Source organism: Poecilia reticulata, chromosome 4 (assembly GCF_904066995.2).
Source record: "Poecilia reticulata chromosome 4, P_reticulata-male-v2, whole genome shotgun sequence".
Classification (NCBI taxonomy): Eukaryota; Metazoa; Chordata; class Actinopteri; order Cyprinodontiformes; family Poeciliidae; genus Poecilia; species Poecilia reticulata.
This window is the reverse complement of record NC_088833.1, coordinates 20,030,256-20,051,795: the sequence shown is the minus strand read 5'-3', so window position 1 is coordinate 20,051,795 and position 21,540 is coordinate 20,030,256. Positions and strand designations below refer to the sequence as shown.

The window sequence follows — 21,540 nt, the reverse complement described above, 5'->3', positions numbered from 1 at the left end:
GAGAGCTCTGCTGTAGAGTAAAGCAAGAAAATAAAGTGAATAATGCAAAACCAAAACTTGTAACTATGGATAACCACAACTTTAATCAGTTTTATATTTTCTGATGACATTCCAACTGCTGTTTTGTTATTTTACCATAGAAAAGCATTGAACATTAATGCTGACAACCTTAGTCAAGGTTTTTAGGAAGTTGGAAAATCGGTAAACATGCAAGTGTGGACAGATTCTGCAGGGCAAGTATCTGACACCATTATGTGGCCCTCAGACAGAAGAGGTGCGTGGCTGCTGCTTTTAGGAGAAACGGGTGACTGCAAAGATCACCGCAAACTATAGGAATTCAGATTCATTCATTCAGATTCATTTTCATTCAAGTGGAGAAAAAAAAAATTCTGAAAGCACCAGGAAACAATTGGAGACATTTATTAAGCCTAATGAAAATGTCCCATATGGACATGGAGCGGGTTAACTGAGCAATTCTTTCAAAATAAAGCTCACCAATTACTGCCAGTCCCGGTCAGAGAGTCAGTCACGGCTGACTCGCCACACAATCCGAAGAGGCAGATGCAGTGAGAAGCCTGACATCTCCATGTTTAGGTAATTATCACCACTTCTGGCATGAGCTGAAGGGCCTCTTAACTGCCTCATTGTTGTTGTTAAACAGTTTGCCCTGCTGATTGATGATGAAAAGGGAACATAGAGCCACACCTCTCCTGGGACTGTGACATAATGTGCATGTGTCCCCTGTGGCCCGGCCAGCTGGGCAGGCTAAACGCAACACTCACAAGCGGGGATTGTATGAACTACCACAGGGGTGGGGAAGGGGGGTGGCCATAAATACATTATTCATACCCATCTGAAGGTACACACTCCACGGCAACACACACGCACCACCTCCACTTTCGTTTATTCAAATCCAGCCACTTTATCATATCAGTGGCAGGGCTGAGGAGTCATACATCCCCGTAGATGCTCTGGTCTTTTCCTGCACCGTCATCAGATTCCCCAGCGCTCCCCAGTGTGCAGCTCCCCTCATTCATATTCATGTGAAGTCAGATTTTTTTTGCCACAGGCCTCCACTGTGTGTGCAAGGCAGGGGCCTTGGGGCAACACACTGGAAACACACAAACAAGCAAACCAACCAACGCAGTCCTACTCTGGCTTTTCTAATTGATGCTAACGTTCCAGACAAACACATACAGAAATCTGCAGCTCTTAAATAGTAATTTGTGTCTTGCGTGGTGCTAATGTGTGCTGGAAAGGATTATCTAACAAGAGGACTGCAGCTCTCTCTCTCTCTCATTCTGCTTTCACACTTCACGTCTTAAAGCTCAATTACGATCCGACATTTCGCATCAACATTTACATAAAAATGTGAATAAAACCGCCATCATTCCAGTGTGATCAGTCAGAAGTGGCCCTCATGCTCCAACCTATGGTGTCAGATGCAGCATACTGCAAAATGGTGACAAGTTACACTTCAATATAACATAAAAGATGGATGAAAAACAACATTCAGGTTATTATAAAGGCAGACAAAGATGAGACATGAGGAAACCAAACACACGAAAGGAAGAAACCTGAAACTAAAATAAGCAGTCAACAGAAAAGAAAACTAATCTGTGGAACCCAAATGTAATGCACACATATTTCAAGTAACGAAAGAGAAAAATGAATTAGCAATATATCTATGAATAAAAATAAGGAAATGTTTAAAACACAAATAAAACTTAAGGGTATGGATCATTATTTATTAGAGGTGTATTGTCAGAAAGCTCACAAATCCAAGATTTCTAGAAAAAACAGGAATCTCTCCACGCGCCTCAAAGACTAAATTATGTTTAGTTACAAATGAAAATGCCTAGAGTTTCTGACTGTAAATAAGATATTAGCTACTTATTCATTTTTAGTAGAAACACACTTTAAATATGATGGAATATCCCTTTAAGAATTAAAAGCTCAATAGGGTTCTTTTCTCTCCCCTCTATCCTCCATATTTCCTACCCTTCAAGTAAAGAATACACCGTATTTAGCCAACCTGCTCATCTACATCCATTTTCCACTCCAAATTTGCAAGCAGTTCTTCATTTTAATGCTTTGTGCCTGTTTAGGTCTCCAGGTTAAGTGCAGCTTTCCCAGCAGAAAGCCCCATGCCTTCAGGCCTCCTCAAACAGTCATTTCTTAAGCACTTTTTTCACACTGGTTTTCTATCTCTGTAGAGGCCTACATCAGACTGTAATTAGAGTCAAATGGCTGGGAGCAGCCTTGCAGGTAACCCAGTAAAATATGATTTTGTTAAATGTGATGCTGTCTTCTAGGGACTTCTAGGACTTCTTCTTCTTCTACTTGTTTGCTAGTTGGCAAACTGGTGTGGACCGAATGTTGGCAAAAGAAAAACAAACATATTTTAATACAGACTAATCTTAAATATGGGATATGACCTGGTAGTTTTTGCTTCAAGTATCTTTTTAGGTTTTACTGCGATTGTTGCACAAAACACAATAAGACATAAAAAAAAAGAAGAAAAAAAAAGAAAAAGAAATACGGCCCCGGTAACCAGTTGATTACAGTCCAATCATATCGTCTAGATTGGATTCAGAAAAGTGTGATGTGGCAACAAAGAAGTCCTTGTGCAAGTCAAAGGCCAGATCTTGATTTCATTGAGATGCCGTGTGCTGACTTGAAACAGCCTGAACATGCAAGAAGAAGCACCTCAAACATCTCACAGTTGAGAGTGAGGAGAGGGGAAAACATTTCTCATTCTGATTTCAGAGACGGGTAAATACAAGAAGCATCTCTTCGAAGTTGCTTCAACCAAAAGGGTTCAGACTAGTTATCGTGCTGCACGGTGTCCTAACTTTCCCTCTGAATTCTCTTTTTATATTTTTTCGTATCAAGTTAGTTTGGTGACTCTTTGGCCATTCAGTGGCTTAATGCCCGATACAGCTTTCTCCCTACAGACAGCGAAAGCTTTTCTAAGAAGGCTTTTTCAGAACAAGGCATAAACCCAGATTATGAAAGAACAATAAAACCGTCCCTTATGTTCATTTCGTAAAACACTGCATAATAAAGCTTATGGATAAGAGCTTGACTTAACAAGTCTAATGTGCTCTTATCAAAATACAGGTTGATGAGTGGAGAGTTTATGGTGGATTAAACCGAAGTTCAGCTGTTGGGAAACCCAAATTACAAACTGTACACGAAACATTATTATGCACTATGTGTCCATACTTAATGTGTTACATTTGACTTTTTCTGTGTCCATTAATCAAATAGCAGAAACAAAAAGCTATAACAACGCTAATAGGAAGTTCTGCGAGTTTCTCACTTGAAAAGAGAACAGTACCACTCCAGAGTGCCTTAAGCTCAACGGATGAGCCTCAATTCACTAAATGCTTGAATCCATATGACCCACAGATGCTTTAAAGCAGATTTAACAACAATAGACAGATGTTGGATGTTTAGAGGTAGCGTAGGGGAAGTGGTTATCACACCGGCGGATTTTTATTTTTTTCCCCCCTCATCCTTTTAATCTGGAAAAGACTCAGAGCTGTTTCTAAGTGCTTCCAAATCAGATAACGGAGACAGAGAAAATCAACTTTTCTGTGTAAGCGTGCACTGCTTTGTGGGGCTGATATGGACCAGAGAGGATTATTCTTGGATGGGAGACTGGCTTTGGAAGATCTACAAAGATGGAAATATGGATGTTCCTGCTTTAGAGGATCATGACAGTCGAATAGCAGGTCAAACCGCTTTGTCTGAGTCATGCAAAGACTCTTTAAAAGGTAATGGCACCACATTTCACAATTCAAACTTTTCTATTTTTTACCTTCATGAAATTTGGATTACTGGTGTAGAACTGAACTCTGTTCTGTATTTTTTTATTTTTTTTTATTTCATTCACAAATTGAATCAAGTTAATGTTCACTAGAGCTGATGAGAGTCAGTCTTACATTCAGTCACAATCTGTTCCTCATCATTCCAGCACAACCTGGTGGGTCAGACTCACAACATCAAATCACATCGCATGTCCGGTTGTTCCTGCAAACGGATGTCGCAGTCGATGTCCCGTTTCCGAATCCAGGTAATGAGACGATCATGTTTGACCGGTATTCCCTGACTAAGAAACTCCTGATACCTGTTGTGAGTGTATCCTCTGCGTCTTTATGCTGGACATACACACTGCGTGCTTTACACACCAGTTCATTTTCAAAATCATGTTTTCTTGTCTGTTTATGTGTCCTGATCTGCTCTGCATAATGTGCCCAGTGTTTGAGTACGAGATGCGCAGAGCATAGCTTCAACACTAGTTGTTAAATTTGACAGTGTTCATTGCAAAAGATTTAAGTTTAAGATTAAAAACTTTTTTTGTAAGTTTTGTCTACACATGCTGAACTGGATACGCATTTAAATATGTTATAAATCAACTCGTCCACAAGACATATCAAAATAGAAAGAAAGCATGCTAATAGACTGCGTATTAAATTTTTTTGTGTGTAGCTGCATGTATCAAGTCAGATATTTGTGAGAAACATATGTTAAAATAAGGTAGATTGAGTCTTTAATTAGTTTGTTATCCTTATAAATATCATCGTAGAGAAAAAAAAAACTAAACAATAAAAGACTGTGGTGTCCAAAATGTCCCAGCAGACTGAAAGGATACAGTATGAGTACAAATGTAAGGCATGGCATTCTGATCAAGTATTGTGTTTTACTTTACTGCTCTTTAAAATTGCTGAATTTTCTGCAGCACCAAACATATCAGTAGTAGAAAACAGGGTCCATATTTTCCCAACGCAGCAATTCTTTGTTCACTTTCCAACTGTGGACCATTTCTGTGTCTTCACTGTAAGAATTGTCGGCATGAAGAGGGATCTTGAAGTGCTTCAAGAAAGGAAACAAAAGGAAGTGGGGTTCAACACACACTGGGATTGTTTTACTGTGTCCAACTAATAAATTGTCTAAATCTAGCTGCTAACTCAGTTGAAATGCTCATAAGAGATTTTTGCATGAAGGAATGTCCACAAGTTTCAATGAATTGGGCATTTCTGGAAAAAATTTTATATTCCTCCTCATACAAGAGGATGATAAAGTATTAAAGGTGGTGAGTAACGACATTTGCTGAGCTTTCAGAGACTTTTCCAGTTTCTTAAGAGTGAGGGATATTTTTTTTCTAATATGACTTCTCTACATTAATTCTCCAATTTAGAATTTGAATCACTGAAAGCGAAATAGATTTGAGGAAATATTTTCTATTTCTTTCATTTATTTTTACAGTGCTTAAGAGTCCTGCATGTTGACTGTGGGTCTCCACAGTGGGTCACTGATATTCCCAGTCCCAGCCCTTTCCCAGGGTGATAGTTAATTACCCAGGATAAATCCACCAGCAATTTGTCAGGCTGCATTCCCAGCCACCCTATTCACATCCCACTTCCCTCCTCTCTTATTCCTCATTCTAAGCTCATGTAATGAATCACTAATCACTCAGTCCCTTATGAACATCCCCAGCCTATTATCTCTTAATTACCCCCACCCATGTGGCAGCAACACAGGCCAGCAGGAGGCACACAGTGACAAAAAAGAAACACAACAAATATGATGCGAGTGAATCAAATTCATTTCTGCTCCAAGATTTTAAGATAAGATTTCAAAAAGTCAGAGGTTTGTAGTGTGTGTGTGTGTGTGTGGGAACGAGGGCAGTGTATTTACAGTCACTCGGTGAGTTATGTGTGTCACCAAGTCTGTACACCTTAGAGGACCCTCCAGCTGTGGTGGTTTATGTACATACAGCCAGAACTGCCTCGCTCTCAATCTCTGCTTGGCCTTTCTGACCGCCGGGCTGCAAACGGTCCTCTTGTGGAGCAACTGCGCTGCGGTTGGAAAATGGAGCCTCTAACTCACAGAGTCATTTGCCGACGCCACTCTTGGGATTCGAAGCGAGTTGCGGCAGCGCAAAGATAGAAATTGGAACTGGCAGCAAACATGAAATGGGGTCATGGGATTTGCCCCCCGACACACACACACACACACACACACACACACACACACACACCGTCGACACATGCGTCTACACGGAGCATGTGAATTTGAAGGTCTCCTGATTACCAAGGGTGGTCTGTTCAGACAAAAGGTGGCAGAGATAAACTGTTTTTTACAGAGCGTCCTAAAGGGGCTTGGTGCTTTGCTGCTGTCATTCAGTATCTTTTGAAGAGTTTTCACACAAGACATTAAGTAGAGTCTAATTGATTCGAGGTTTATTAAAATTAAAGGCTTTATGCCTTAGATACAAGTTAAGGATCATCATTTGTGTGAAAGTCACATGGTCTTTTTTTTTTTTCTGAGAAAGTGCCAAATAATAGGTTTGCCTGTTGTTGTTGTTGTTGCCTGTTTAGATCAACCATGTAAACCAAGAACAATTTCTTTTAAGTGTCTTAACTGACAGGTGACCCCCTACAAACATCTCTTGACAACATGTTTTTGAATTTAATCTCACTAATTTCAACATATCCCTTGAGGATCTTAAAGCTTAACTTTAGAAAAGGGGAAGAGAAAATCTCTAAACACCATTTTCTGCAATCCTAGTGTTCATTTTTTGTTTTGTTTTGTTTTGGGGGGTTTTTTGTCAGCCATTTAGTGAAAGCCTGTCAAAAATGGTTAGCTTCTCCAGTGAAACTACTTCTTTGGATCGTAGCTCCCAGTCCTGCCCTATGTCTGCACAGTTTCTTTCTATCCCCTTGTTTCTCTCCTTTTGTTTAGATAAAGCGAGGGATTAGGATAGATTTGCCCCCATAAAGCAGTGGTTTGATGGGCTTTTATCCCACCATGTTGCTAAAGCTGTGTAGCCCCTGGATTAGGCCCTGACAATAGAAGCCCTTGTGCTGGGCCGCAGCCTGAGGGGCACAACCGAAGATCTGCTCTGAGAAAGAGGGAGGAAGCAAACCTGCCAACTCCGATACATCAAGTCTGCCGGAGAAAGCGTTCAGAGGAGTTGCGGCAGGGACTGCTCAATCACGCAAGGGAAGAGAATACAGTGAACAACTCATGGCTTACATCACATCTGGACAGGAACTCAACTCATTGATCCAGGTTGCAAGCTTTAAGGAAACTGCGTTCCTGAAGATAAGACTCACAAATGCGTCATAAAAGACAGAACATAAAAGTTAAAGTTCGATCGATCAGTCAAAAACTGATAAAGTCAAAGACATTATCAAAAGCAAAGACGCAAGTATGCTTAAAAAATATATATATATATATATTTTAAGGAGAAGGAAGTTTGAATGTTTTCATCAACTTCTTTGAATATCTCAAGATTCTCAAGAAAATGCAAAAGAAAGTTGTTCCAAAGTCAAGGTGCATCATTCTGGAGAGAGCGATCCTCCTGAAGATTGAAATATTATTATGTATAACTGGCTCTTTATAGCAAAGTTACTGCATCTGTGGCTGTCTGCTGTCTGAAACTGTTGTTTTCTCTCTGCTTTTACAGTTCACTGCGCTGGAACAAAACAAATACAATTGAAACATCACGATGCTCTCGCTGAAGCACTGCCACGGCTGTACAACAGCGTATTCATGTTTACGTTGTGACTCATCATCACGGCAAATAGAATTTGATTTTATGTAACGCAGTTTCCAGTTGACGTCCACACTTTGCTATGCGTATAAACCATGTAGCCCACATTAGGAGCAGCTGGACGGGAGCTGGACAGAATGCACGTTTAAGTGTTTATGAGTAAACAAAAACGGCTTGTTCATTTAAAAGCAGGCGTCCAGCACGTGTGAGGACAGACTTAAAGGTGAATGGCCCACTAATACACAGCCAGAGGACTGCTAGTGGCAAGCTGCTTTGTTACTCCAGTCACACAGGTCCCACTGAAGCAGTCAATTCTGAACCATGCATCAAAATGATTAATTTCACCCAAATGAGCACAAGCTAACCTTGGCTGAGAGCATGAGCTGGCCACAGCTGCTGGAATAAAACCTAATGTATGCAGAAAGTTAAAGAAAAAAAGTTAATGATAAAAGTTAATGAGCTCAGAAGGCAGGATGCATCAACTTTCTTCTGAAGTTGGAGAGTTTCACTCTGAGCCTTTTGAGGGGTAAAATTACAAACTAAGCACGCATTACAAACCTGAATAAAACCGCAGATGATTTATAAATCCCAGCAGCTTCCGCGTCTGAGCGTTGATTTATGCTGCCAAAGTCCTGATGCAGGGATAGAAGTTTGGAGGCAAGGGGATGACTGAAGACGTTAACTCAGATCTAAGCAGAGGCTTTAACAAGATAAAGCTTTCAATGCAGCCGGAGTGAGGAGAACAATGAGCATCCCATGGAAATCCACCAAAATCCGAGAGTTATGAGCAGCATTGAGGATCAAAGGCATCGGAAGCATCAAACAAATAAGACAAAGCAAAAAAAAAAACAACACTGCCAGAGTAATTTGTATAATTAACAACAAAACTATCAAGTTATGTCTAGAACATTAAATTGCATCATTTGTTTTTTAAATGGATGAAAAAAGTGAGCATTAGAGATAAAAATGCTGGTACTTAATAAACTGTTTTTAGTTATATAACTGTGAAAGTCTGATGGCATCAATAAGATTAACAACAATTAAATTTTCCTTTGCAACTGAAAAGTTGAATTGAACTGAATAAAGACCCTTGAGGTTAAGAAAACGGGATCAGATGTTTTAGTGGTATAGAAATAATACTGCTACAAGCTCACACTGGAAACTTAAAAATACTTAAATAATACTTAGGTAAACATCTTACTCTACTGAGATTAAATGTAAAATATCACACTCCACCATTTTTTATTTTTTTACTGAAAGGTACTTACAGTTTGCTCATTTTAAATTATAATCCAAGATAATCAACATACCATTAAAAACACATTTTGTCCATTCATTGTTGCTTTTCTATCTATAAAGTTAGGGGAAATTTTATCAAAATTTTACCACCTATAGTCAGTCGACTACAGTGACGAAAGTACTGTTTTACTTTTTACAGGAGACTCCTCTTCAATTGAAAAAAAAAATAAAAATAAAAAAAAAAAAAAAAATATATATATATATATATATATATATATATATATATATATATATACACTTATATTGATAGGTGCATTTGGTAGCTATACGGAGGAATTTAATCTGTGCCCATAGAAAACAAACACTTGCTGAAGTTGTCCAGGAAGAAGCTTGAGGGTGTGTCAGTCCCTAAGGACTTGTATAATGAATGTTTTTCCTCATCACAGCTCAATCAGATGTTTTCTGCAGAACTTTCACAAAGTGAAGAGATAATTAGAACAGCTGCAGGAAAAGCTTCCCTGACCGGGAATCGAACCCGGGCCGCGGCGGTGAGAGCGCCGAATCCTAACCACTAGACCACCAGGGAGAGCTGAGAGGCAATCTCAGGCATCGTCAAAGGCCCGTGACACTGATGCGTGCGGATAAACTTTTTCCACATGTATTGTTTTGATTTTTTTTTCTGAAGCTATACGATTTTAAGCGCTTAATCCCGTTCACCTCTGTACGTTTTTTACGTTTAAATGTGAGGAGAAGAAGAAGAAGATTGTTCCCTATTTCTTGGTCAGGACGGACTGCTGCTGCTGCTGCTGGCCTACAAAATCCTTGTAAACTGGGCCTCTTGACTCCTTCATTGAAAGCCTTGAGCCACGCTGGACATTAGGCCGCATTAGGTCGCGTAGGAAAGCTGATTTAAGGAAGAGCAGCTGAGAGGAATTCCTTCTCGCTTTATTTTGCTTTAGAAACGGTTCCCACAAATAGACACTGCTCAGATTTACTTTAAGTTCTTATGTCCATCGGTTCACAAGTTAATCCAATTTTTCCCTCTTTAGGCCCAAATGCGAAGCAGCTACAGACAACAAAAAGGGAGAAGAAAACATAAAAAAAAGGCAAATGGAAAGAGAAAATATGTGTAAATAAATACTTGTTTGATTTTTTTTTTTTTTTAGATGATTACGTTAAAAATAAAACAGAGTTTTGGGATTGCTAACCACTTGTTGCAGCAGGCATCTTTAAACTGGATGTTTCCAACACGTTGTGAAGTCTTCCATTAGGCTGATAAAACAAACAATAAAAAAGGAAAATACCACATAACTTTTAACTGAGCTGAGTAGCAGCTCAATAAATTATTTTCACACACACACACACATCACTTTCAGGAGTCTGAGATATCGGGATTGAATGTCTAACCTTCTCTTCTCTCTCCACCTGCTTCCATCTCTCTAAATTCAGCAAAAATATGCAGGCTTTACATTAAAAGGCTACTTTCGCTGCCCTTAATTCCAGCCTAAACGGTTTTTCCTCGCAAGAAGGAATCTTTTCTAAAAAACCTCGAAGAAGAAGGGAGGGTGGAGGGGTGTATTATTGTTTTAATCCTCTTACCAGCAGTCATTTTAAGACATTTTTTTAGAGGGGTGAAATGGCGTCTTGTCTACCCAATCCTAACCCAAATCCCTCCGGGGCCCGGGGAGCTGCTGGAGGCACAGCAGCAGCCCGGGCTGAATCTCTCCATCTCAGCTGCTTTCCCACAAAAAACTGCGCGGAAGCTGAGAGGGAAAATTAAAAGCACGGCATTAACCCGAAAGTGGCCGATCTGTGCGCACCGCGAGAGCGCATAAAGGCCGAACCTGAGCCGAATATTTGCATATCATTTAATTACCACGCGTGTGACGGATCTTTTTCCACTGAACGCAAAACGTCTTATTAGATTTACACTCATTCAAAATTAGACGGAACTGCTTGATGTCGGAACTTAAGATTTATTTAACGTATGACCATAAAACGAATCTAATACTTGAGGCATAATTTATATAGGAGGTGTTGATTGGCAATTTTTTTTTTCATATTTAAACAAGTTGTTCCTGTACAAGCTAATTTAGAAATGTAACGAATTAAAGCGAGCATCTACAGCAGTTTTATATTGGGTCGCTTTGTTTTATATTATAACTTTTTATTGTTGTCAGATGTCTTACATATGCTCTACTGTAGTTTAATACAACATTTTTACTGCAATTCAAATGCGGGAGCGACTATATACTTGTTATAAATAACATTTTGATAAAAGGATAACATGTAACGAGTTGGAAAACATCAGTTCGACACTTACTTTTCTGAAAAAGAAAAAAAAAACATCATAAAGACAGGCAAGTCCTTAATTTATTTAGACCTGCATCTATTGACTGATTTATAAATTCTAGGTAAAAGTTGTTTACATTTCCAAAATAGTTGCATTTATCAATCAAAGCAGGATAATTTAAAAAAAAATGTGCAAAAAAGAGGAAAAGAAAACAGAGATGTAGCCTATGTCTTCTATCTATTTATCTGTTTTGTATAATCAGCTCAGATGTAGTGATGTTAAACTGGGGGTCCACAGACAGGGAGGTGCACGCCTCGGTAGGATAAAAGAGGAGGAAAGCGACGTGATTGGCGCACCAGTCGGAGCTTCCGTGCGTCCCCGGTGACCCCACCCGGAGCGCTTTAAAAGCCCGTAGATGGCAGCTCCGCATCCTCCCCACAGCCACCGCAAAGAGAGAGAGAGAGAGCGGACAGCGGAGCGAAACGCACGGAGCGGACTAACCTCAAGACATCTAACCGAAGGAGAACCGGGAGCGAAGAAAATGAGAGGGCGGCTGCTGAACTTTGGGAAGAAGTAGTTTGATAAGCGAATATTTATTCCGGCGGAGAAACCTACCAACTGCCGAGGAGAAAAGGAGGTAAGGTGTTTTGCTGAATCAGAGTTGATGCTGTGTTGGTATTTTTTTATTTGCAGAATTTGTGCAAACAAAGTGGATTATTTACACCTTTAAAATGTCGCTCTGGTCAAGCTATTTTATTTCAAGGAGAAAATAAATCTCCAAAAAAAAAAGTGACATTAGTTTACAGATGTTAGTAAAACTTTCAAATAGCTGTAAATTACACCCAACTCTAAAATGATCTCGCACGGTTTTACGTTGATTTATTGCCTGTTTTTTTTTTGTTTTTTTTTGTTAATGCCCCCTATAATTTTAGCCTTACATCCAAACCCTTTTGAAATAAATAATGATGCTCAACTGACGACTGCACGCTGAGCTCCGGCCCCGAGGCGGTTCTTTACTAAATGCAGCATAACTCATAAATCCACGGCAATAAGCATAATTAGGCTGTAATCAGAGCCCGGGGCTTCGTGACATTGTCCTGAAAGAAGAGCATTGTGTTACATTTTACACGCAGATTGGAAGAAAATTGAACAGATTCAATAATTCAGGGCAGGTGTGTTTTTTTGTTTTTTGTTTTCTTCCCTAGAGCAATTGCATAAAATACAAATAGAATCGAATAAAATAAATAAATGAATACAAGAAGTTGTATTGCACTAGTCCAATATTTCTTTTTAAAATCACATAGTCCCACGAAGCCCACGCACGTGGACCACCTTTCACGCGTCAGGGCTGATGATAAATGAATAGCCTTGTATAGTTGAAACCTATTTGCAGACGCATTAAAAAAGGGAGCTCAATAGGGAATCCATGCGCATAATTCTCTGACGACCCGTCACGGTTTGCCCCGTCAGCCTGCAGGCGTCTAAAACTGACCTGGGACCCGCCACAGATTGTGATAAACGCCGTGTCCCAGTCTGGTCAAAACTATCCGGGAGCTAAGAAGGAAAAAATAATCTATATTTTTTCTTGCACTTTATATCAATTACGGAGATGCAGATCTGATAGTCAGTGAGTTCACAAAGCAAAAATATTTTTTTATGAAAACCTTTCCACTCGGAACAAGTTTCCCTTTTCACCCCCGTCACTTAAACTTGTTTAAATGTCGGAGGAAAACACACGAAAAGATTTTATTTTTACTATTAAATTAAATTTTAACTATAGGCCAATAAACAATTTTAGAACGTTGATGGTATAATAGTAATAATAACAATTATTATTATTATTATTATTATTATTATTATTATTATTATTATTATAATAATAATAATAATAATAATAATAATAATAATAATAATAATAATAATAATAATAATTTTGATCTAAAATCACAAATCTTTTTTTAGAAAGAAAAAAAAGAAACATGCCGTCTATCCGAGTTTTAAACCACATAGATGTGTTATTTCAAGTCATTAAAATGTTTTATTTTTGGTAACTAATCAATATTTCGTGCATTTTGTAGAGTACATCCTTAAAGCGTTCCTTATTAAGAATATTCTTATTTTAGATCTATTTAAACTCATCAGAGATCATCCTTGTTTACTGTCTGACCAGGCACAAACTAAGAAGCGCCTTCATTTAACTTGTTGACAGTTGAATTTGTTCAGTTCCACGTGTTTTACAATAATAATAATAATAATAATAATAATAATAATAATAATAATAATAAAATCCCAAAATCTGTATTTTAATAGTAAAATGTTTTAATTGAATATCTGTTGAGTGAAAAGGACCAACAGCAGCTTGTCCTCTCTGCAGAAGTGTCGTCAGCCATGCAGCACTACGGGGTGAACGGCTACTCTCTGCACGCCATGAATTCCCTGAGTGCCATGTACAACCTTCACCAACAGGCGGCGCAGCAAGCGCAGCATGCACCTGACTACAGGCCTTCAGTGCATGCGTTAACCCTTGCAGAGAGACTAGCAGGTAAGAATCAGTTGCACACTTTCTCATTTTATATTTCTCACTCCCAGCGTCTCTGTCACAGGCTTCACTTGTTTAAGCAAAATATTTACCTACACCAGGAACTCACCTCCCCCCCTCAACTTATCAGTCCCTTGAATTAAACTGGTCATGTTTCTTCTTTCTTAACGGTTGTACATTTCAAGACATTATCCTTGAGGCCCGCTATGGCTCCCAGCACAGAAAACAGAGGCGCAGTCGCACTGCCTTTACCGCGCAACAGCTGGAGGCTCTGGAAAAAACCTTCCAGAAGACCCACTACCCTGATGTGGTGATGCGGGAGCGCCTGGCCATGTGCACCAACCTGCCCGAGGCCCGTGTGCAGGTAAGAACAGGACGTCCACATAAAGGCATAAAAATATGATTTAGTTTTGGTAGTCTAATTTATTCATCCACCTGCCAGGTCTGGTTCAAGAACCGCCGAGCCAAATTTCGCAAGAAGCAGCGCAGTCTCCAAAAGGAGCAGCTACAGAAGCAGAAGGAAGCGTCAGGAGCTGCTGACGACTCACCAGAAGACTCTAAAACAGACCTCACAAATGCTCCTAACACCACCACCACCACCACCACCACGACTGTGGTTCCTGAAGTCCGCAGTCCTCCTCCTCCTCCTTCGTCCTCTTCATCCTGTCACTCAGAGTCAGAGCGGCTGGCCGCAGCACGGCCTCAGCCGGGAGAGATGAGCGTGGAAGTCAACGTCACGTCCCCAGAGCCATCAGACAGCGAGTCAGCAACAGAAGATAATGCTGAGCGAGAGGAGGAGGAAATTAGCGGGGAGTCGAGGGTGAAACTCAGGGAGGAGGTGCAAAGAGACGGGTCTGTCCAGGCAGGAAGGAGCTCTCCGTTCTGCAAGAGACTCAGTCCCACATCAGGTAGAAACGTCGATTGAACTAATGCAATTACTTTTGAGATTGATTGGTTTTAATTTAAGCCACAAACTAAAAGTTCCTGTTCCCTTTCTATCTTTCAGACTCTCCATTGAGCTCCCCCGCCCTCCCAACCTCCAGCAATGTAACCAGCGGGCTGGTTCAGAGTAACTCCTACGCCTCGTCTCCCCTCAGCCTCTTTCGACTGCAGGAGCAGTTTCGACAGCACATGGCAGCCACAAACAATCTGGTGCACTACCCATCCTTTGACATGAGCGCACCGTCCTCCCTGCCCTACCTGGGCATGAATGTCAACATGCCTTCCCCACTGGGCTCACTGCCCTGCCAGTCCTACTACCAGACCCTATCACAAGCCCAACAGGTGTGGAACAGCCCGCTGCTGCAGACGGCTCCAGGCAGCCTCCCGGGAAGCCTCAACAGCAAGACTACAAGCATCGAGAACCTCCGGCTAAGGGCCAAGCAGCACGCAGCGTCGCTGGGACTGGACACGCTTCCCAACTGAAGAACCTGACTGCATTTCAGGCCAACAATCCAACTTTTTCTTTTGACCTCTCAAAGTAATTTCGTACACCCAAGAAGATTTTCCGCAGAAGCCCAAGAACGTATCAGTGTCACCTCCAATATGATTGCGAGATGTTTTGCTGATCAAATATTTAATGTCCGTACTAATTTTCAAGTAAAAGTGAAGTGAACTGCTGATAATGTTTAATTTGCATTGTGAAAACCAGAGTTCAGTGGTTAACAGGAGAAAAGAAAGCGTTCGCAAAACAAACAAGCTGAGCTAAAGTAAACACTTTAGAGGACCTACCTCAGTATGGATTGTCAACACACAATTTCCTATTGCCTCATTATCATCATCACAGCAATTCACCTCAAAGACAAGAGGAATACATCGTCTGGTTGGACTTAAGAGATAACAAACCATAACCATCCCGTCTTGATGGTAGATGAGACTGAAGAGGATGTTACTTTAATCAACTGTGAAAGGGCAACGGTATCAGCTGGTGCACACCATGATCAAGTCAGGACAAAAACATCCTCCCAGTGTTCATCTGAGATTCTAAAATATCTTGCAACTCTACGAGATCCCTTGAGCGTAACATGTGCATGCATGAGATCCTCTTAAGCTTGGCTTGTACAGCCACCCAACACAGCTATCACGGGAACAGAAAAAGACCTGACACCACAAAACAAAGCTTGAGCCATTCTCTGAGAGCTTCTTGTTCGAAGGCATCCTTCTCAGCTTGGACTAAATGGAGTGTTGTAAATAACCCCCAATGCTTACCTCCATCTGACTGGTTTCAAAGCAAACCCCAAATCAACTTTCGCGCAAAGGGTTTTGGAGAAAAAAAAAAATCAATTTCTTTCCCAATTATAACCTCAAGCATCCACATAAATAAAACACAGGGGAAAAGTTGCCAACATGTTTGTGCTTGCCAGTGGCTTCAGCAGAAAGAAGCACATGGTACATCTCTGTATTATATATCACTGTAGATGAAAGACATGTATTTGTCAGTTGGTTAAAATATGAGTAATTTATCTGTTCAATGCAAGAGAATAAATTGTAAATGAAGTGTTCTCCGTGTCGTTGCTTGGAACTTTGTGTTTGGATGGATTTTAGTTTTCTAACTCAGTCAGATTTTTTTTAAAAATCAGTTGAGGCATCACCAGAAAGAGAAAAAGTCAACAATAGAAGCATTTTCTCTGAAGATAAACAAATCTTAAATTACTTCTGACTCTTTTTACCCTGTTTGTTGAAAAAAAAAATACTATGTACAAGAAGAAGTTATGATGGAGAAGTACCAACAGTGAGACGGTTGTACTGTTCTCTTGCAGCAAGAAGTTTCTAGTTTGAATCTGAGCCAGGATGTTTCTTTCTGCAGTGAGTTTGTGGGTCGTCTCTGGACACTTTGTTCCGCACAGTCCAAAACAGGAACATTAGTTCAATTGACTTCTCTTAATACTAGTAAGTGCTCAGTGGTTTGTCCTGTACTTCCTGTTGTCCTGTGATGGACTGACCTGACCACTGGAATTAGGCACCAGCCCCCTGCCGCGCTTATCAGGAACAAGTAGGTTTAGACAATGGATAGACGGATGGATGAAAAAATTAGCAGGGGACTGGAATTAGCTGCTTCCAGCCTGGCTGGTTGGAAACTCAAAAATCCAATTTTTTTCTGATAAGTTAACCCTATCATATCTAAGTGTTGCTGAGTTGTGCTGACAACAACACTCTTTAGGGTTGATGTTTTTACAAAGTAAATAAGTTAACAATTTTCTGTCATTGGCGTAAAATAATAAAAGAACAAACCGAGATGCAAAACACATATTGTGTTTTCTACAATATTTTGAGGCATGTTTCTAATTAATTAAGGCTGGAAGTAAGCAAGAGAGAGCAAGACTTTTGACTTGGAAAAAGCTCACAGACTGTTGCATGTCTCACTGTGAAGGTAAGGCCTTATGTTCTCTACAGGCAATACTCAGGGAATCAGGTTTTTTTTACAGCTCATTACAAGGCTTGAATATTCTGTAAGTGAGATTCTGTGAGGTTAATTATCGGTAACATGTCCCTTACTTGTAGACGGAACAAGTCATATCACAGCTTTTTGAAAAAGTTGTAATAAGTTCTTGAACCACATGTGTTGACTCTTTTTGCTTTGCCAAACAAGTCAGTCGCAACCTGTCACTTTCTTCCGTCTCTCCGAACACAGAAGAAACTTTTGAATTTGAATTTGGTTTTAGTTGTAGTTTATTTTGAAAATGATTCCAGCAGAGTCATGATCAGCTGATCCTTAAAACCAGCCGATGAGGTGGATTACATCACATGCGTGCTTGGTAGCGTCTACCTCTCTCAGGATCTTTTAACCCTTCCAACAAGCTCACGGTTATATGACATATTTCTACTAACAGTAAAAAACTATAGACGACTTCACATAACCTGGCTTAAAAAAATATATAACTCACCACTTTAAGCTAATCATAGTAACTGTTAATGTAAGATGCTAAGGTCAATTTTTAAATGTCAAGTTCATAATGAACTTCATTTTAAAATAGCAAAATTTTGGTTGGCAGACAAACCATAATATTGCTCTGTTCACAGTAAAAATATTCCAAGACCAATCACAGCAGGAAGGCTACAAAGAAATAAATAGAATGTTTTTCTTAAAAAACAAACTTTTACAAAAAAAAACAACATAAAATTAGCTTAAATCTGCATCAGCCTTAGACTAAACTAGATGGAAAATCAGCCACAAAATTCTAATAATTTATCTTCTTTCAAAGCTCTAGAACCTTAGGTGTTTTAGATTACCCTCAAAAATGAGAACAAAATGATTAAAATATTTGATGAGACTCGACAGAATCGACTTGTACTTTGCAAGTCAGCCGAAATGACACTAAACAGTTGTGATTCCAGACCTTTTGTGGTGCAAATCTAATTCAGGTACAGACGTTCCACTGAAGACACCTTGATGATCCATAAATAATTTGGACACAGGGGGTCTACCATCCTCAGCAATAGGGTTTACACACCACATAGGGGAGAAGCTGCCACTTGTTCACCCAGAGCAGAAGAACTAATCCTACATGAAATGACTGAAGCAAAGTGTCAGCCTCTAAAGAGTCTCCAATCCACCCGCCCACTCCTCACACGCCGCCCTGCCGTCCTCCCCCACCCTGTCAGCCGAGGTTTGGCTGCACCGAAACAGAATGCCTTGCCATAAGAAGATTACCTTTGGTTGGGATATCGATGGATTAAGTAAGAATAGAATGAGATAAAATAGGGCTGAAAGGGGTACTGGAGTCAGCAAAGTTCAGACACCTGTTTTCTTTTCCTCTCCATCTCGCTTCGTGTCCAAAAAAAAAAAAAAAAAAAAGCTCCTCGAATAGAGAAGATGATATAAGCGTAAACGTGGATCACAAAACTTCATATTAAAGTGCACTGATAATGCTTATCCATAACCGGTTGGGTTCTCTGAAACGTGCTACTTAAATGTGTGGTCAATTTGTCGCGATTATGTGGGTTTTCTGCGTGCCTTCGAGACTCATGCGGCTGTGAGGTAACGGGAATGGTGTGTGAGTGTGTCTATGGCAGCTAAGCTGCTGAAGGTTTCCAGGAGCCCTTTGATGTGTATCTGGGCAATGCACTATTAGAGGGATTTTCCTAGTTGACAGCTCAGAGAATGTGTGGAGGAATTGCGATGCCAGCAGGCTAAAAGAATGCTGGAAACAGGATTAGGATCATATTCTGGCAGCTCCTGTCACTTCATCAATGGGCTAAGGTTTCCTCAGTGACAGCCCTCCTTCTCTGCCCGGTTAAAACCTTTAGTGGGACCATAAAAAAGGGGTGAGAGAGGGGAAAAAACAATGATTGAATGGTGTGCTATGATTTCTGTGCAGCTTTGTGTGGGGAGGTCTGAGAGGGGACTGTGCCGATACGCAGAGAGGGGTTGGTCGAAGGGAACAAGAAGAAAAAGACGGGGGGCCTTTTGGAGGCGGGGTGGTGGTGGTAGTGGGGGGGGGGGTGACTAGTCTTTTTTTTTTTTGGAAGTTAAACATCCAAATCTAAAAAGAAGAGCATGTGGAGTTTTTTATTTTTTTTTTATTTTTACACTAAAGCCGGCGGACAGAGACAGCCAAACGGGGACGACAGCAGCAGCAGCAGGTGGGAAGGAAGAAAGCTGTTTCTTCTGAATCCACTCTGGCTAAGCTCTGGCTGTCTGCACAGATTTGTGGGAAGGTTTTGTACACGCTTGTAGACTCGTCTAACTCGCCTTTATTTTCACTGATAATTGTAGGTTGGATTTTTGAGGCCTGAATTGTCTAAATATTAATTGTGAAGTCAAAAAGTTCATTGGCCCATTCTTTTGTTTGAAGGGAAGGGGGAGCTAAAACCTGGTGTAAAACACTATTGAAAGTTCATTTTCTACCGCGCCTTTCTTATGTCATAGTTTATCATCAGTTCATGCCTCAAAACACGTCCTTCTACAACAAAGGCCCTCTATTCTGATGCTTATTTTTTATTTTACTTTTAACTGAAGTTTAGCTGCTATCAGTAGTGAGAGGCCCATGTTAAAGACATTAGTTTCAATGTTCATAATACCAGCTTTGCACGTTGAGGTTGAGTTATTTTTGCACAGTATTTTTTAGCAAAATTGCCCAAGTTCTGTCAGATTCAGTGGAAAGTCCGAACATCAGTTCTTCAGTCCTCCCTCAGATTCTCAACTGAATTCACCTTGACCTGGATTCTGCAAATTTAAGGAATGCAGGCAAAAAGAAAGCCCTTACTCATCATCCCTTCCATTAAACATGGAGGTGGCGTAATCATGCTATGGGGATACGCTTTGAGTCTTGGAAGATGACTGTAGAAACGTGTAGGCCGGAGCATTGTTCATTGTTGTTGGGCAGTGAACCCAAACATTCAGGCAGAGGCAGTGGAATGGTTCAGAGAAAACATGTCCAGTAAAAGTATAGTCTTATTCCGACTGACAAAATTTGGCAAGACTTTAAAACTGCTCACAGACCAACCATGCGGCCTAGCTTTAGCTTGAACTAGTTAGCAAAGAATAATGGAGAAGTAGCTGTTGAATGAATGAGTTGGTGCAAAGCACGTCAAACTTTAGAGGTATTAAAGTTTTATGAAAACCATTTTTCAATCTCTTTACACATTATGCACTATGTTGTGTTGGTCTATCATATTATAGTGCAGTAAAATACGCCGTTTGTGCTTGTCTGGAATTGTAGAAGTCAAAATAATATCTTTTAATATGTAATTTAGTTTCTTATCTTTCTTATCTCACCTCAATCTTCGTTTCTTATCTAATTTAAAATAGCTTGAATTATTATGCAATCCCGCCATTTTTTTTATGTACTTCACACCAAACCTTATACTTTATATCATACAATATGATTTTATTTTTGCAACAATCCTGTTTGTCGATCATTTTCATATGAGGTGCGTGCTTCAGCTGCATGATGCGTGTTAACGGACGGGGATTGCATTTTTAAATTCCAGAAATAAACTCCTAAAGGGTCAGAATAAAGATTCTGACAAATGGAAATGCACTACAGCACAAAGTTTGGAAGCAATGCCTCCTCCTGCACACTTTAACCGCTGTTGACAGTACGCACACATTTCAACGAAGGGATTGTCTGTGTGTCATCGCACGTTGCACGGTGAATCAACAAAACCTGATCTCTGCAAAGATTTGAGGTATTTTGAGGTTAACCACCCCTTCTCGATGGCAGCAACGTTTTACCTCAAAACTAATAATGGTTCAAATCAAAATCCATGTTTTTCAGCTCAATCTGATGCTGTTTTGGTTGACAGACCTGGTGGTCTCTGCCAGGCATCTTGGCCCGAGCAGCACCAGCCCAGCAAAGTGCAACTCCACACATTGCTCACCCCTGCGAAACAATACTTCCACAATGCCACAGGAGTTTGATTGTTGTCGACAAGTTATATAATGCCAGGAATTACAGACTGGCATGCAAATGCTAAATCCTCCTCTCTTTTTTTTTTCCTTCTGAGAAGTGGATGAGATGGACTGTATCTGCAGGCTCCACTTCGGCTCCCCCAGCTTTGTGCCAGAGACGCTCTCCTTTCTCTCCCCCCTCCCCACCTCCAACTAGGGTGATAATCCTGACACGCACTGTCTGCATTTTTTACTGTACGTGTTTAAGCGCATTTGCAGAGCATTTATCTCTGCAATGTAAACCAATTTGGCTATAAGGGCCTCAGGCCAAGCAAGGAGCTGGAGGGAAGAAAGGAAACCCCAAACCTAGCAGATGTGCAGAGAAGGGAGGACGCCGCAGTCGGCGCGAAACGCGGGGGCTGGCGAACAACTGAATGCAGCAGAAAAGCTGGAAAGCGGAACCGCAAGGGAGAAAAGAATGCACCTTGTCCGAAGGTAAGCCTTTGAAACTTGGGATAGGGGCCTTCAAAGCCGATAGAGCGTGGATCACTGAATTGTTGAGTCACAGA

The 21,540-nt window shown here is 40.5% G+C and overlaps 1 protein-coding gene and 1 non-coding gene across 2 annotated transcripts; one reads left to right on the top strand and one right to left on the bottom strand.

The window, feature by feature from the left end:
- Positions 1-9,320: 9,320 nt before the first annotated feature.
- Positions 9,321-9,392, bottom strand: trnae-cuc (transfer RNA glutamic acid (anticodon CUC)). The gene has a single exon. It is a non-coding gene; the product is annotated as a tRNA-Glu (tRNA).
- Positions 9,393-11,292: 1,900 nt separating this feature from the next.
- LOC103463589 (diencephalon/mesencephalon homeobox protein 1-A) lies at positions 11,293-16,139 on the top strand. Its single transcript, XM_008407032.3, has 5 exons — positions 11,293-11,736; positions 13,474-13,641; positions 13,824-14,002; positions 14,081-14,546; positions 14,645-16,139. Exons 2-5 carry the CDS (start codon positions 13,488-13,490, stop codon positions 15,061-15,063), a joined length of 1,218 nt encoding a protein of 405 aa, XP_008405254.2. The 5' UTR covers positions 11,293-11,736; positions 13,474-13,487; the 3' UTR covers positions 15,064-16,139.
- The last annotated feature ends 5,401 nt before the right edge of the window (positions 16,140-21,540 follow it).

Excerpts from the sequence above, each read along its gene's own strand:
- LOC103463589 (XM_008407032.3), top strand. The coding sequence starts at position 13,488 with ATGCAGCACTACGGGGTGAACGGCTACTCTCTGCACGCCATGAATTCC. Across the intron at positions 13,642-13,823 it reads CCTTGCAGAGAGACTAGCAG|ACATTATCCTTGAGGCCCGC; the intron begins GTAAGAATCAGT and ends GTACATTTCAAG. Across the intron at positions 14,003-14,080 it reads TGCCCGAGGCCCGTGTGCAG|GTCTGGTTCAAGAACCGCCG; the intron begins GTAAGAACAGGA and ends TCCACCTGCCAG.